We start from the raw sequence: 16,446 nt of genomic DNA, 5'->3' as shown, positions 1-16,446 counted from the left end.
TCACCGATGACGTCACCGGGTTGAGTCAATCGCCTTACTCGTGGCTCGTGTTTTATTTTTGTATATTACATTTAGCTGCCCCGCTGTACTTACATAATTCATACTGACATTTAGGTAAGAACTAGAAGTCTTACAGCATTTTCAGGATGACGCATATGACGTCACGTTGTCATTCCCAGCTTGTTGCAACTACTGTACAAGGAGTACTTCTACATTGAAAATCCTTAGTGAATTATCTTTAGTTGACCTCAATAGTTTTTTTTTAATTTTTAGTTTATTTTTTATGACTTAGGTTATTTCTCTTTATCTTTATTGTTTAGTTTTGGGTTTTGTCTTTTATGTCGAATTGTTTCATTTTTCAATAAGTGTGAATGTTAATAAGCAAAGATGGAAACTTTGAATTGATGTCTGATGTCCCAATGCTGTGATTGTTAAAAGCAGAGTTTTTATTTAAAAAAAAACTACTGTACCCACCACCCCGAAAGTGACCGAGAATAGCGAAATTCCACGAATAATTGACGCATTGGAAAAAATGGAGCGGTGTCAGTTCTAACTCCCAAAATGCTTGAATAGCTGGGGGTATACGGTACCGCCAATAAACGTTTTCCACACAAAAAAATGACGGTTGGCACCTTCCCGTAAAGTAAAAAAAAAAGAAACAAAAATAGGTCAGTTTAAATGTCGGTATGTAAAGTTTATTTTTGTAATTAATTATATGATATGTATTTATAATGAGGCGGCACGGTGTGTGACTGGTTAGCACGTCCGCCTCCCAGTGTAGAGGACGTGAGATCCTTCCTGGGTGGAGTTTGCATATTCTCCCTGTGCTTGCGTGGGTTTTCTCCAGGTACTGCGGTTTCCTCCCACATTCCAAAGACATACATGGTAGGTTAATTGAACACTCCAAATTGTCCATAGGTGTGATTGTGAATGTGGAATGGTTGTTCGTCTCTATGTGTCCTGCGATTGGCTGGCAACCAGTTCAGGGTGTACCCCGCCTACTGCCCCAAGCCAGCTGGGATAGGCTCCAGTGTCCCCCGCGACCCTTGTGAGGAAAATGGATGGATGGATGTATTTATAATGAACTTGTTGACGCTAGTTACGATAAGCGGTTCGGAACATGGATGGATAATGAATTTCTTCAAAAGTAATTATTTTATCGGTGCCTTGATACATGTGAGCACACTGGTAATGCCAAATACTCGTATCTCATATAGCCATCCATTCATTTTCTTAATCGCTTGTCCTCACAAGCCAATCGCAAGGCACGGAGAGGCGAACAACCATCCACACTCACAATCACACCTATGGACAATTTGGTGTTTAATTAACCTGCCATGCATGTCTTTGGAATGTGGGAGGAAACCGGAATACCCGGAGAAAACCCACGCAAGGCCAGGAAGGCCGAAGCCCGGACTCGATCTCACATGCTCGGTACTGGGAGGCGGATGTGCTAACCAGTCATCCGCCATGGCGCCATTAATGTGCATTTTTTTGTTAAAAAGTCACTATGTCCCATCACTGGTGAGCTTAAATAGCGCTCTATAATATTACTTACTGTGTAAAATTTGACAAAAGGCTTACACTCAGATTTAGTAAGCAAATCACATCTTTTTTAATAATAAAAAATACTACTAGTCATAATGCACATCTCCATTGCTACCCATCAACCTATCCAGTAAAACCTCATCCATGCATCAGTTTGTGGTGAAGAAATGAGACAGGGAGGCACCTCAGTTGAAAACAAAATGTATTGATTAGTTATTGGTACATGTTTGAGCCCTCTTCTCTGCCAGGAAACCCTTCTCAGTGCAGTACCTGTTAAAGGTTTAAGACGCCATCAAAATCAACACAAATAGACGAGTCAGATATAATAGAGCATTATTACAAAGTCTTCCCAAAAGGCACAAGAGAAAGAGTAGCCACAACATCTCTCTTAAGAGAACAGTTGCATAATATGAATAAATACATCTGCTGGCACATCAGCCTGTGTCAGTGATCGCAGTCATCATAGAATCAGCAGAGGACGATAACAATATAAATATTTCTCCTTAAAATATATAGTCAAAATTAAGATTAGACTTATTTAGTACCATTAAAAAATATCATATTTCAAGCACATAGAAAATCTATAAAAATTGCCAAACTTATGCTCACCCTCCTTAAGAAGAACCATAAATTGGGTAAAATGTGCAATTAATAGCATTTTTGTAGGGCAGACGCTACGCACTCACCACTCACACACGATATTAGTTATTGCCAAGGAATTTTACACTAATGTGAAACAGGTCACTTTATTGTCTAATATCAAGGGTGGGGAACCTTTTTCCTGTCTGGGGCTGTATACGTTTTTATTAAGTCCTCGCAGTGCTATAGTACAGCCAATTGTGCTATTACCAAACGTGCATTTGTGGTTTAAATGTTTTTATGAAGATTTCACTTGCATTTGTAATTTCACAGTGGTCTCGAGCTGCAAGTTAGACAGCCCTGATCTAAAGATTCTCACTACTAGCTTTGAACAACTGAACCATTTACCCGTTGTCACCGGACAGTCTTTGGTTCAGCAGCTACAAAACAAGAGACCACACCCTTGTATAGAAAACTAAGGATTGCTTTGTGTCCTCTGTCCTTTTGTCAAACTGAATGGTTTAAGACATTATTCGTTCTTGATGAAAACTCTGGAAAAAAAAATCATATTTACCACAATGAAGTCATTGCAAATCAGCGCCACACTTAATTGCTAAAAACAGCAAAACACAGCATTAAGTTTATGGTAGGAAACGCACGCGCACATTTTGTTTGCACCACTTGGTGCACATAGTAGGGCAGTTAGTAGTGTTATATTGGGTGCTGCTCTGTATTTTGAAGGGGGAAAAAATTGCAAGTAAAAAAGTTAAATGGTCCACATATTTCCTGGAAGGTACGCATTTAATTTTGAATCCGTGTTATTGAAATGCATCATTGCTGCTGCAATAAAATCTGAACTGTGAGACTTCTGAAGGATAATCTCACAGCGTGAGATCATGAATACGCAAGCTCGACAAACGAGCAATTATCAGCAAATTTCAAGAGCGATTTAAGTGGGGAAAATAAGACATATTTGAAATATTTCACAGTATGAGGGCACATCACAGTAGCTCGTCACTGGCCAATGAGGAGGATGTACTTCTGCATTCTCGATTTATTCATTTGAATGATTGATGGTGCCATTTTCGTATTGATGCTGTTCCAGTTGTTGCCTCGGATTTTGAAGCAGCATCAATGTTGCAAATTCTAGCTTATAAAGAATTACAAAAAAAAGAAAAGAAAGTCAGATGTTATTTTTGTTAGACTTGTCTGCATTGTTAAGAGTGGTAACAGCGATCGAAACAAAACCCCGCCCGCACATTCTCAGAGGGTGTCGTTAGCGAGCGTCTCTGTGGAGAGCCAGATCCTCGCCCCATTCAGAAACTTGCTGATGGGGGTTCCGTGAATACTTCGGCGACACAGGTTTCCCACAGGAGTGAAAGGAAAAGAAGAGGAAAGGAATTCTGGAGGAGAATCATTTGGAGACGCGGCCTCAAAATACATCCGCCTTTGGTCAGCAGGGGGCCCCTTTGGGCTAGGGAGGGGCGTGTCGCTTGGGGTGGGCGCCTTGTACTGCCTGAGGTGGTTCTGCAGCATCTCGATTTCGTCCACCAGTTGCGAGAGCTTGTGGTAGGCAGTGATGGACCCCCCTTTGGAAATGCAGGCTTCAGGCACCCAGCGGAGGAAGTAGAGCTTCCAGAGGGCCACGTGGGAGGGCGCGAGCAGGGGGAGCAAGAGGCCCTGCTGGTCAGCGGGTCGAGAGAACCACTCCCTGAAGAAGCGCTCTGACGGGCTCTCCACCACGTATTTCATGGGTGAGAAGTCAGACTTCAGTTCGGCCCCCAGGGAGCCTCGTCGGGCGAGCGCCTCCTCTCCGCCTTTCAGTCCATTACGCAGAGATGTGGAGGCTCCTCGGAAGACAGAGCCGTATTTCTGGAAGGGGAGCAAAAACATCCACATATTCAGAGATGGCAAGCCCGATCATCACCTCTGGATATTTTGTCAGTACGAAAGGTAAACCAGACAAATCCGCAGACAGAAAAGCTCCGTTTTTGTCACCTTTGTGCGTCTAAAGCTTTTCACTTTGCCATTGAGAACACATGGAGCTCCTTTGCCAACGTACATTGGGTTGTTAAAAAGGGTTTGGTCTTTGGTGGAGAATTGCTGTGACCAGTCCCACACAGGAGGGAAGTACACAACAGGGTCCTCCCCTTGAGGGATGGCTTTATTCCTTGCAAAGTCCTACAGAAAAGAGCCGAGTGAATATTTCCGACTACAAGCTGAGTATACGATCAGTCATCAAACAAACAACACAAGCTCAAACAAGTGACATCATAAAATGTCTCGTGAAAATATATAATGGAAAGAAATGCTTATCATTGAACTTTTCCCCCCCACATTCTCACCATCAAGTACTGTGCACGTTGTTTAGGAGAACTGAAGAGGAAAGTGCTGAAGAATGGGATCCACATGCTATCACTTAGTACTGCCAGATAAGCTTCTGTGAACTCAAATGCAGCTTGATACTGATTCATCATTTGCCACACGCAGTCCAGGAACAGCATGAACAGTGGGGACTTAAAAAAAAAAAACACAATCAATGTAAGTGTCTTGATAAAAAAAAAACACACAACAACAATGCATTAGCATGTATAAATGGGTGAATACCTCCTCTTTGTCATTCTTTTTCAAGTGGTTGCATCTGTCCAAGAAGCGATGGCCTGCCATCACCCACTCCTTCTGCACCAAACCCTGAAATCCAACAAGGCTGCGATAATGAGGGTCCACCATGAGCTGCACCAAAGAGGACACCACGCAGTTCAGATCACGGTCCTCTTCCTCTGTTGAAGATGAAAATCAAATTGTTTGCATTAACATTTTTTCTCTTGATTCAGTGCAATGATGGGCAATGTCTTCGAACAACATATCGGTTTAATATCACTAATGTGAAGTTCATTGGAATTTTATTTTTTATTTTTATGGGGAAGTCTCGAAGGCGCCTTATGTTGCTCTTGACCCACAAGTGATTACCTTGGAGAATGACTGAAACATTTCTCCCCTCCAAGTGGTACACCATCTCAGAAGCGTGCTTCAGGAAGGCCCTGCAATCAATGTTTTTGACATTAGAAATTGTGTAACGGCTTCCATACTCCGGCAGTTGATGAGCTGCTACCATACGCACTGGCAGGTTTGTTTCCATACCTGACATACTCAAGCCATCGTGAGTTTTCAATGGATGAAAGCCACCTTTCCTCAGTCTCCTCAAAAGGATCTGCGCGCAATCAAAACAGAATGCTTGTAATCTAAACTGAACTCAAGAATGTTGGGAAATTCCTTCTGTGTCCAGATGGGAATCGCTAACAAGGGCTCACCTATGACACAGATCTGTCGGATTTTGACAAAGGAACTCTGGATGTCCTGGATGTTGGGCAGAGACTTGTCCAAGTCTGAAGTGAAGACTTCACTGCATTGTGGGTGGCTCTTTGTGATGGCAGTGATGATCCTAACACATTGAACAACACACACACTGAGGATGAATGAACTCTAAAATGCAAACAACTGTCATTTTCAAGCACAAAAGCTGTGTTCAAAATAATGAAGTCATCCCCTACTCCCTAAACACTATATAGGGATATTTATATAGTGGACTACTGTATAGACTGTAGCATAGATCAAATGGTAAATAATTATGATGACAGCTGGTTCATTTTCCATAGTCCAAATTAGAAAAATAAATCATAACATTATTTTTGTTTTAAGCAGAGTGTATTTTACAAAAAAAAATAATACAAATATAGCAGTGTACCTTGAGATACAAGTTTAATTTGAATCCATCAACAAGACATTTTGTCATACGCTTTACGATGTTGTACTTCATAAAACCATACCGTAATCACATAATTAAATATAAATTAAAAATTAAACCCTTTTAGCCCCCCCCCCCCTTTTTGTACTTCAATTCAAAAGACAGTCTTGCTCCATACAGTGTGTGTGCCTTGGCCACATGGGGGCAGTATAATTCAGACAAACAGATGTAAATAAGATCAGTCCTCAGGAAGCAACTGTAATATTACACATTCTTCGCAGAGGATGAATAATATATGCCTGTGTATTGGTCTACCATTTGTGTTTAGATAGTCGTTGCTAACATATTTATAACACAGCAACAACTATGTCAGTTTAGTTAGCCTGTCTGGAATTTTGCATTGTTTGCTAGCGTTACTCAAACGTCTGTCTGTGGTCGTTTTACATAAACATGTACTTCTCTGTATTTTGGTTGGTTTGACTGTAATTTTCAACTGGGATTAGTCTTGTTTTTGAAGAATTAATGAAGTATCTTATTTCAAAGATCAAATACAAAAATATGATTAAAAAATACATATCGCAGTGAAAACTTGTCCATATCTATCCCCAGTCATTAGAATTGTAGCCTATCTGCCAAACTGCTGCTTGTTGTGAAGTGAGTTGGGTTGAGTTCACTGCCACCGTACTGTGGTCGTACCCCAAATTTTTGCTTGCATACCAAAGCAAAAATAAATAAATCTGCTCAACAACAGCTCCTATCCTATGTCGAAAAACTCCCTCGTATCTCAGGGCATCACTCTATGTTCAATTGTCGTGTTTTAACCATATACTTCCAACATATTCCAACAGCACTACAAAATTCACTATTTAGGGCGGAGTGATTCCAAATTCGAATATAGTTGGATTATAAATGCATTCTTTTGAGTTTGTGCTACCTCTGCTCAATCTTCCTCTGCTGGACCGGGTCACACACGCTGGCCATGCGCACAAGAGCACTTCCGTTACGGTGATTCCAGCACCAAAGCTACGGCAAAGGAAAGAATGGCTCAACTTGGTGGGGTGAAATGAAAAACAATTCCTGGTCATTGTTTGACAAAAAGCAAACGTTAAGTGGAAATGACACTCACTGGGAGGCGGTTGCCAGTTAAAAATATTGAGTACTGCTTTAGATCCTGGTCTGCGAGAGAAACCGGGACGACAATGTACTCTGGAAGACTGCGAATCAGTAGGGGGGGAAAAAAGGACAATGAGTCACAAAATGTATGGTCTCAAAAAGTGTTTGTTGTTCATGCAAGTATATTGTTCACAGTCATTTTATGTGTCAAGTTGCAAATGTGTAATAAGGAGCAAACAGCCACATAAAACACTGGACAGTGATTACAATGCAGCCTCTATGAGGTCACTTGTGGACTCAGTGACACCTCCTGTCAAATGGAGACAGGCATTACAGTGAAACACGAATTACATAAGCAAAACAGTGTAGAGTGTAAATACACGGTCTTGCCAAAACATACCGGGCATGACTACGGGAAGAATTTTAGACAGTCAATAATATTCTAGGAGGTGCTGGCATACTTTCCTTCACGCTCATTCCACTTGAGAAATAGCAGCAGTCCAAACCTTGAAGAGATGCTGTAGAACTCGTTTATGGAGCACACTCTCCACTCCGAGGCGCCCGTTCTCTTGATCTCTCGGTCCCACTCAGACCGTCGATCAAAAATGGGCGTTTGAAATCCTTCTCGTCGGATGGAGCCGTTGAGTCGCTCAGCTGGAAAGTAAAAGACACAGGAAGTCATTTACATGTATAAAGAAGACACATCTGGAATATTTTATTATGATGAGAAATGAATGTTTTTAGAACCTTTGGATTCATGGTATCGCCGCCCGTGATACTCAAAGCCAAACAGCAGGTGCAGATCAGCTGGATGGGAGTAGTGAGCAATAGCAAGACAAACCTACAGGAAGAGAAGCACAACAGAACTACTCATGAATGACTGAATCAAACTGGGAAAGATGATGTTTTATGACAATTTCATTCAGAGTACCAGAAAAAAAAAAAAAAACTAAAGTCATGCTTTTAACACAAGAACAGAACAAGAGTGACTTGGGAACCAAGCCTTCTGCTCTGGATTGCACTGGACACACACAAAGCAGGCCATTCAGTAGAGAAGCTGTGAATAGGATGAGGACACCAAAGAAAACACTGCGTGTGCGTGCGTAAGGGAGTACCCGACTCTGTAATTTACTATGGCAAAATAAGTTATTATAGGTTGGCTTAATTCCATATGCCCGTAAAGAGAAAAAGGGCCAGGATTTTTTTTTTTTTTAACGTCACACTGTAATTACTAACATTGTGTTCCTAAATACGTACAGCAGTGAGGAGTGGCTAATACATTTCTATTCCAGAACTTCCATGTTGGAGCAAAGAGAACTTTCTCAGTCTGAGCATATTACAAGGGTTCACAAATACAGTAAATGACATCATATGACTATTTGCCCTATGAGACAATTCAGTTAGATGGCTCCTATTCACTCTAATCCTGATTGTAAAATCACCCAATCTTCCCACACTTATAATTTTTATACAGCGGTGCCTTGAGACATGGGTTAAATTCGTTTTGTGACACCGTTCAGAACTCCAAACGCTCAAATCATCCTCCCCCACTGATATGAATGGAAATGCCATTAATCTGTTCCAGCTTCACCAAAAACTTTTTCTATGTGATTTTTAATAAGAATTTATAATATTATATTAAGACACTGTACAAAATGTAACAGTTTTTGCAATTTTTAATATAGTATACAGTTTTCATCCCAAACCCTTACCTATAAATCCAATCATTGGTCCCGGTGGTGAAATAAGGAAGTGTACCAACATTGCGGCTCAAGTTACCTTATATAGAAATGTACAATATGTACAATTCAGCAACACCGATACTATTTGTTAGCCGGTCTATACCATTTTGCATTATTTGTTAGCATTAAGCTAAACTGACTTTCCTAAGTCAAAGCTATGTGGTTGTGTTAAAAACAAAATGTGTCATTCTCTCTATTGTTTTTAGTTTGAGATAAATTCCTTCAACTGGCAATGGCAAACAGTTTGAGACCTCTTTTTCAAATAACTGTTCACGATCTTACAAACTGCTGCTTCAATGCCACCATAGACCATTTGTGTCTCAAATATTTGCTCACAAGTCAAAGCAAAAGAAATCCTCCAAACAACAGCAGTCGGGCCACTTGTATCTCAAGGCACTACTGTAATGTCATTTTATCGTGAAATCCAAGTATAACATTTATTACGCACGCAAGCCACTAAGCCATTATCTGGAATGAGACTGTCAAAGGTGTCTTTTTCACTCAATTGCTTCTTTAGGTTCAAGCTTACTTGTATTGACTGACATCAAGTACTTATACAACCATAGTCTTGTACTATGTACACTACAGGTATATATTGCTTGCCAAATGTGGCGCAGGTATGTACTGCGGAAATTGCTCCCAGATGGCATGGCAAGAGATCAGACACCAACTGGGTATATTCATGTGTTCAGTCACTGGCACCTTATATAGAAATGTACAAAATGTACATTGTACAACTTTACATAACTGAATTTCACTTATCAAAAATGTTTAAGTTGTAGCTACTGCTAAGGAAGAAACTCTACGATGGTTAAATCATAACATTATAATTATTCTCGTCATTGAGGAAGTGGCCATGGCATTAAAGTAGTGTGTGTGTGTGTGTGTGTGTGTGTGTGTGTGTGTGTGTGTGTGTGTGTGTGTGTGTGTGTGTGTGTGTGTGTGTGTGTGTGTGCGCGCAGAAGGAAATGAAAGGGGCAGCAGTATACAACTTCGACATTCACAGAGGAAGCAAGTGCACAAAATGGACGGTCAGCACTAATCTTCACATACAAGACGTCAAAACAAAATCTGGAGGTAAAAACATAGTTGTATCTAGAAATGCATGGTGGAGGTCATCATACACAACAACAAGACGTCTTCAAATTTTTAGTCACAACTTTAAATGTAGTTCATGGCAATCCAATTCTAGTGATTAACGTTATGAAAAGTTATGTTATGAATAGTTTTTTTAAAGTGATTTTTTATTTTTATTATTGTGACTACCAAGACAAGGTTAAAAACTAGAAGAATCAATCACATGTCTTTTCTCATTTATTGATGACAAGATCCTATGATCTGTGTTCTGGGGCTTGCCCTAATAAAAATGCTGACTAATTCAAGACCACATAAAAAACGACCTCCCATAGAGAACCTAAAAATAAGCAATCACTCACCTTTTTAGCACTCTCCGGCCCGGCCTCATCGAAGCAGAACCTTATGATCCGCAAGTCTTTACAGTAAAGGATGAGCTCAGTAGGGTTAAACTTGAGCTTTTGGTTTGAGCCCAAAACTTTCTTCTTCCCCTTTGTATCGTTCACTGAAGGGAGTAAAAGTATCTTATTAAATGTGCAAAAAAAAATAAAAAAATAAAAGATTCATAAAAGGCAGATAAGGTCGTGTATAAAACTGAAAAACAATCTGGTGTTAGCCAAAATTAGGCCTGATGTCACTCAGCTTTTGGATTCCGGCAAAGCCCAATGTGTTAGCATGAAACAAGCGTGCCTCATCATTACAACACATTTTCTTCCATGCTCAGAGGGGCCTGCTTTGTAAGCCATTAGTGGGATGTGTAAACAAGGCTAATCCACAATCAGATGCCTTTGTGCTGGCATCACTTGTTATCAGAGGGTAGATCAGGTAACGGCTAACAAACAGTCATTCATTCGATAAAAATCCAGTGAAAACAGAACAACAAGCATTTGTTGTGCCCAATGTAGAGACCATTCTTACCTGTTACCACGTGCTCTAAACATGTCAGCGGGATATCATGCTCTCCGAGAAGAAGGTGGGACAGCTGAAACTTCTGAGCGGCACAACAAAAGCAGAATGTGTGACTCGACACACTAAAATGTGGTTCAGCAGTGACTTGGCACTTTATTATCTCTGCAACGGTCTGCAGCATAGCATAGGTGGAAATGACGCATGTTCTCACTTCACAATGAAGAACAGGAAAGTTTACTTCCTCTTTCATAGTTCATACACACTACAGGCATGGAAGTGGGTACCGCACACCATTTTGAGTCATTCATTCATTCATATTTTGCTATTTACAGCTTCTAACATGTTATACAGTACATGACCACAAAACAACCTTTTAACCTTACCGGTTTGGTTGGAGCATCTTGAGGGATGAAGGAGACCTTAAAGTTGGTACATATCAACTTCCCCCAAAGGTCATCTTGGCTGCTTTCGGCACTGATGCATTTCCTCACAAAGTTCGCCTCGTTCACTACAATCTCCCCTGAAAGCAGACACATACTCAAAATTCAGCAGAAGCTAATAAAAGGCCATTTGAAAAGGATGTCAAACTTATTTTAATTCACAGCTTTGGGGTGCATTGGTACGGTTTAAGCATAATTACCCTTCCCTCTCCTGACTGTTCTTTTGTTGTGAATATTTGTCATTTTGTTAAATTTGTATTGTGCAAGACTGTGATTACCAGTAATAACAGGTGGAAGGACAGATCAGCTCGATGCTAAATATGTGGCTAGTATGTGTGCCTCTGCTGACTGATCTTTTTCGAGAACAGAAAAATTGTGAGATACCCAACTAATTTGTATTGCTTCCGTAACACATAAAATAAAGTTTGATTCTATTCTCGTCTAGTCTACTCAAATTTTACTCTAATAACGCAGAAGAACCAAAAATACTAAGCAAGAAAGCAAATCACTCCCATTCATCTAAGTTTTTGGAGTAGTTTTTTATGCTGTTAAATTTATGCTACGTCCCTACTGGCCACCGCAGCCCCATTTTAGGCCATCTTGGACAAAAGACAGTTTTGCACCGATCGATCGGCCGGCCGATTTATCGGCTCCGATTTCCTTAGTTTTGCGGGATCAGTGATCGGCCGATCCTTTAAATATAAATCGATCTTTTCCACCGATCTCATCTCCCTCCTCATAGGTCTGAAAAAGTCAGCCACTGTCCTCTTCTGCTGAGATGACTAATAAGCTTTTCATTTTTATTTCAGAGAACTACTTAATTTGCAGTTAAAACAACCCGTTTGTATTATTTCATAGATATTTCCAATAAAATAAGATTGGAACTCTGAAGGTGTATGCTGCTTGTTATGGAAAAAAATCGAGATTGGCAGGTCAGACTTTTTAAAAGATCGGAGATCGGCCAGAAAATTGTGATCGGTGCACCCCTACTCCCATCCCCCTATAGCTTGTCCTGGATACTGTGTTAGACCGTGAGAAGACGTTTCAAGACTTGAATAAGGACAATATGTTGGGGACACAGTGGGCTGGGAACATAGTGTTAACGTAGTATGAGGCATCACATCACAAACTTCCCAAGACATTAAAAAGAGGAAGCGTTTCATTAAGTGGACCAAACTCACGACCAGGAAGCTGTGGTAAATTCTCTACAAAAATGTTACGCTTACTTTCACTTTGTGAAGGCATTATGTTTTATTTTTATTTTGGACTAAATTTAATCTATTCACCGGGGAATAATTACTTTTAATTGGCACACCGCAGTCTTATTTTAAAGGCTGCACTGAGCCACTCCCTGGAGGATCCCTTGTCATCTGGTCAGCCCTAAACCAGAATTATATTTAGAATTGAAAACTCTCCTGCTACTCCAGTTAATGAAGAATTTGCATGTGAGACTGATTTTTTTTCTAATAAGCTGACATGACACTTGAAATTAACTTCCACTTTAGTGCTTTGTAGCGGTTGCACACTGCAGAAAAACCTACATGATAAGAAAAAACAAACACAAAGGGCAAGATGTAAAGATATCAAATTGCGACATGGCAAAGTGGTACTGAGAACGCTCACCAACCTCCAACTACCCTTTAACTCAAAATATTCAGTGTCTGACAAAAGCCTCCTGTCATTTATTGTTGGCATTGTTAAACTTTGTTAACGATGGCATTTGCTCCAAAGAAAGTCTACTTTTTCGTCCCCTTTATTGCTGTTCTGTATAAATGGCAGAGATACATTTTCAGCCTTCAGAGGTAGAAGCAGGGCCGTAACAGAGATGGGATGGCGCGAGTATGTAAAGGAATTCCCAGAAAGGTGGGAGAGCTTGTGTGAAACCGGACACCTGACATTCACTTGTCCTGCCCTGTTGTGTTGACAGCAATTGTCCGGAACAAAAGTGTTTCAAATGTCACAAGACGCAGGCAAATGCCCACATCTAATTTTCAGAATGCGAATTGATTTGTTATGGAAGCTGCAGCTATCAAATATTTTTAATAAGATAACAAGAAAATGGGTATGTGAGGTCCAGGGCTCCAGGCATTATTGTCCACTTGGAACTGTAGTGAACATTTTACCAGCTCACCTGGAAGTAGCTTGGGCTCCAACTTTTTTATAGGGGCGTCAATGGTCTTCTTCACATCACTCTAAACAGGAAACACAGTAACCAGCAGAGTCGGTGGTTAATGAATGATGGCAAAAATGTGACATTCCAAAGTAGGTCATGAGAATTATCACTTTGTTTATATTTTTTCCATCGGAAGAGCGGCCATATAGCAAGGTTCCCCAAACACTGTCATTTATACAAAGCTTCTATGTTTTACCAAATAGTGTGTTGTATGCACAAAGTCTCCAAAAAGTTCAAAATTAGATATTGTTACAATTTGATCAAATAGAGAGCTAACAATGTTGATGACACATCACTTGTGATTGAGTTTAGTGGACCATTAAGAGTTTCCTACTGTACCTGCACTCAAACAACATTACTGTACGTCAGATTTCAAGAAATTACAAAATCGTGGAACACTAGTAATTGCATTAGTTCAAGTTAAAAAGTACACACAAATTGAAAAATGTCATAATTACAGTTTAGCTAAATACAAAAATTACCGATTTATTACTACTGCTGAAAGTACTTTCCAAGCTGTTAACAACATCTGAAAAATACATTATTTTCTATCTTTCTATTTTCAATTGAACTACTAAAATACAGTAAATCAACTTTTCTACGCTGGAATATGTGTACATAAAATATAAGTAACTTATTTGACCAAAACTTTCATCCACCTTTCAGCAGCAAGAATATGTATGGCTGCACATTCTACCTGGAATTGACATCTTTAATGTAAAGAAGTTATTTAATTCATTATTTAGTTTTCTTAATGAATCAGACTTTTAATCAGCTAGCGGAATTTTATTCTGCCAAATATCTCAATTGGCCTTTAAAAAAAAAACATAACGGTTGGACCATGCGTATTATTATTATTATTTTTTAACTCAATGTTTTAAAAGCAGTGCGCGCGTAATGTAACAAAGTACGGGAAGCTCTGATATAGTCGGTAAGATACTAGGGTAGATTTTTCAGGTACCTGTACACGTATTTTACATTTACTTCATACATTTGCAAACCTATATCTGTACTTTCTAACTTGTTGCTCTGTCAAAAGGGGCTTGTTATTTGTTTTTAACCAACCTCTTCATATGATGACACAATTGTAAAAAACAAAAACAAAAGACAGAGACTGGTAATTGCAATCTTAGTGTCTAATGGGGTGGAAAAACCAAGACAGTAGCAACATGGAGGAAGAATAACCTAAACGAAAAAGGTTTGGGGGAAAAGCAAGATATTCCCCAAATATGGCCTTGTGTAATTTACCTTTTTTAATGTCAGGTGATCTGCAAGTTAAGTGTGGAAACTGTAGTCTGCAGGTTTTTTTTCTCCGTGTGAGTTTTCAAAACAGAAAAAAAATCGTTTACTTTTGAAGTAGATTTCAGAATTTCCACTTTTGCTTAAGCACAGGGTTGAATCACTACTTCTACATTTACCAGAGTGTGCAGAATGTGAATACTTTCGCTACCTCAGTTTGAAAGTGAGTAAGTCTGCATGCAACTAATTTAAGAATCTGCTAAGTTCCCCACATTAGATCAAAGACACAATATCATAAACGTTTGTGTTGTGTTGCGTCTATGTACCTGCACAGGAGGAAGATAACACTTGAAGGTTGGTTTTATGGGTTTGACAGAAAACATTGTTTACGTCCGCTCTGTCGAAGGATCCGATTAATGGGCGTTTTGAAGAACTAGCTTCCACTGGGGTAAAAACACATCAAATATAACCTTTAAAGTGAAAGTCCGTCTTAAGGTTGAACAGGCGGGCGTCCTTAGGGGGTAAAAAAAAAATCTTCACACAGACGTCTCACTTGGACGATGGGACTCCTCCATTTCGGGCTAGCCGCTTGGGGAGAAAAAGTCGACCCAAGTTAAGGTTGGGAAGTCGGCGTTAGCTCACCGCGCTCGTTAGCATAAAGTACGGAATAAAAAGTTTTGAAAAGCTAAATTCGCACAATTTTAGCTCGCTATGAAAATATAGAGGCCTCCGACGGGCGTCTACATTTTCGTAAGCACCTGTTACCGAACTCCAGAGCTGCCAATGACTTCCTCAAAGTGTAACTAATTCAGCCGAACACAGGATCAGAAGCAGTCAACGGCTTAACGGCCATGTTTAGAAAGTGGCGACGTCCCGCCCTACTTCCGGACTTCAAGCACTAGCGTATCCGAGGCTTCCCACGCTTTTTAAAAGTTAAAATAAATGCGTTTACTGACAATTGCATTAACCGAATAAATGTTTACAAGGTTATGATGTAACAGTATACATTAAACTGTCGCTTCTGGTCACCAGAAGCCATAAACGGTCGAAAGGTACATATTTTATGGACTACAACTCCCACGATCGTTTCGAAAGTTTTTTTATATATATATATAATAGCTTTATTAATACATTACAAGGAACATTTTGTAACGCAATGTATCGTCTCCGTGAACGTCACAGTTTTACAGTCTTTTGCTGTGTTGTTTTTAAATGACGTTAAGTTTGGGGGGTTTTATTTTCTTTTTATTATAGTAGGTTTCCGTCTCTTCTGAAATATTCTTTAAAATCTACACTCACCAGACAGTGTTAAATATACATATTTGACCAGTGAACAAAAAGAAAAGATGACGAACGAAAACCATTACAGCAGTGAATATAGAAAAACGTATATGTTATTTGTGAGAAGCGATTTGTTTAATTTGCAAATATTGCCTCGTGATAGTAGCCACTAGATGGCGGTAAAATACTGCACTCTAAACGTGCTCTAGGTTTACAATTCAATTTACTCAAGCTAGTCATTTTCAATTTGTGGCTTCCACCAATATTTTATTTACCAACAAGATGGGGGGAAAGACACCTAAATTTAGTAATTTTGTCTGCAGCTTCATGATAATGTAAATCTATATAATTTCACTGTAAAGTACTTTAATGTACCCGTTGATGTATTGTAATATTTGAACAGTGTGCTGGCCTTATATGGTGGCTGGAAAGTGCAAAACACAATTACAAACCGGTTATGTAACATCAAAGAGTTAAATAAATTGCCTTTCATTTTATTTCATCAAGCGAACCGAAGCACATAAATAGAAATAAATACGTAAGCTTAACCGATATTTATGAGAATGAATGAATACAATATACTAGAGTGACATTTGTGCTCAT

General features: G+C 39.6%; 1 protein-coding gene across 1 annotated transcript; it reads right to left on the bottom strand.

Annotated features, from left to right (window-relative positions):
* Positions 1-1,733: 1,733 nt before the first annotated feature.
* On the bottom strand, positions 1,734-15,441 carry mtmr10 (myotubularin related protein 10). The gene is made up of 16 exons (XM_086072032.1): positions 14,889-15,441; positions 13,282-13,342; positions 11,094-11,230; positions 10,720-10,792; positions 10,164-10,306; positions 7,733-7,826; positions 7,492-7,639; positions 6,999-7,086; positions 6,807-6,895; positions 5,439-5,569; positions 5,269-5,338; positions 5,098-5,168; positions 4,735-4,907; positions 4,473-4,643; positions 4,126-4,308; positions 1,734-3,999 (listed from the first exon to the last, which is right to left on the bottom strand). Exons 1-16 carry the CDS (start codon positions 14,943-14,945, stop codon positions 3,391-3,393), a joined length of 2,298 nt encoding a protein of 765 aa, XP_085928158.1. The 5' UTR covers positions 14,946-15,441; the 3' UTR covers positions 1,734-3,390.
* Between the last annotated feature and the right edge of the window lie 1,005 nt (positions 15,442-16,446).

Source organism: Leptonotus elevatus, chromosome 3 (genome assembly GCF_054856555.1).
Source record: "Leptonotus elevatus isolate MCC_2025b chromosome 3, RoL_Lele_1.0, whole genome shotgun sequence".
Taxonomy (NCBI): domain Eukaryota; kingdom Metazoa; phylum Chordata; class Actinopteri; order Syngnathiformes; family Syngnathidae; genus Leptonotus; species Leptonotus elevatus.
The sequence above is the reverse complement of the archived record's forward strand: the minus strand, read 5'-3'. Positions and strand labels throughout refer to the sequence as shown.

Coding starts and splice junctions, on each gene's coding strand:
- mtmr10 (XM_086072032.1), bottom strand. CDS start 14,945: ATGTTTTCTGTCAAACCCATAAAACCAACCTTCAAGTGTTATCTTCCT. Junction 13,343..14,888: donor GTTATCTTCCTCCTGTGCAG/GTACATAGACGC, acceptor TTTCCTGTTTAG/AGTGATGTGAAGAAGACCAT. Junction 4,000..4,125: donor AAAGCTTTAGACGCACAAAG/GTGACAAAAACG, acceptor CTCCCCTTCCAG/AAATACGGCTCTGTCTTCCG.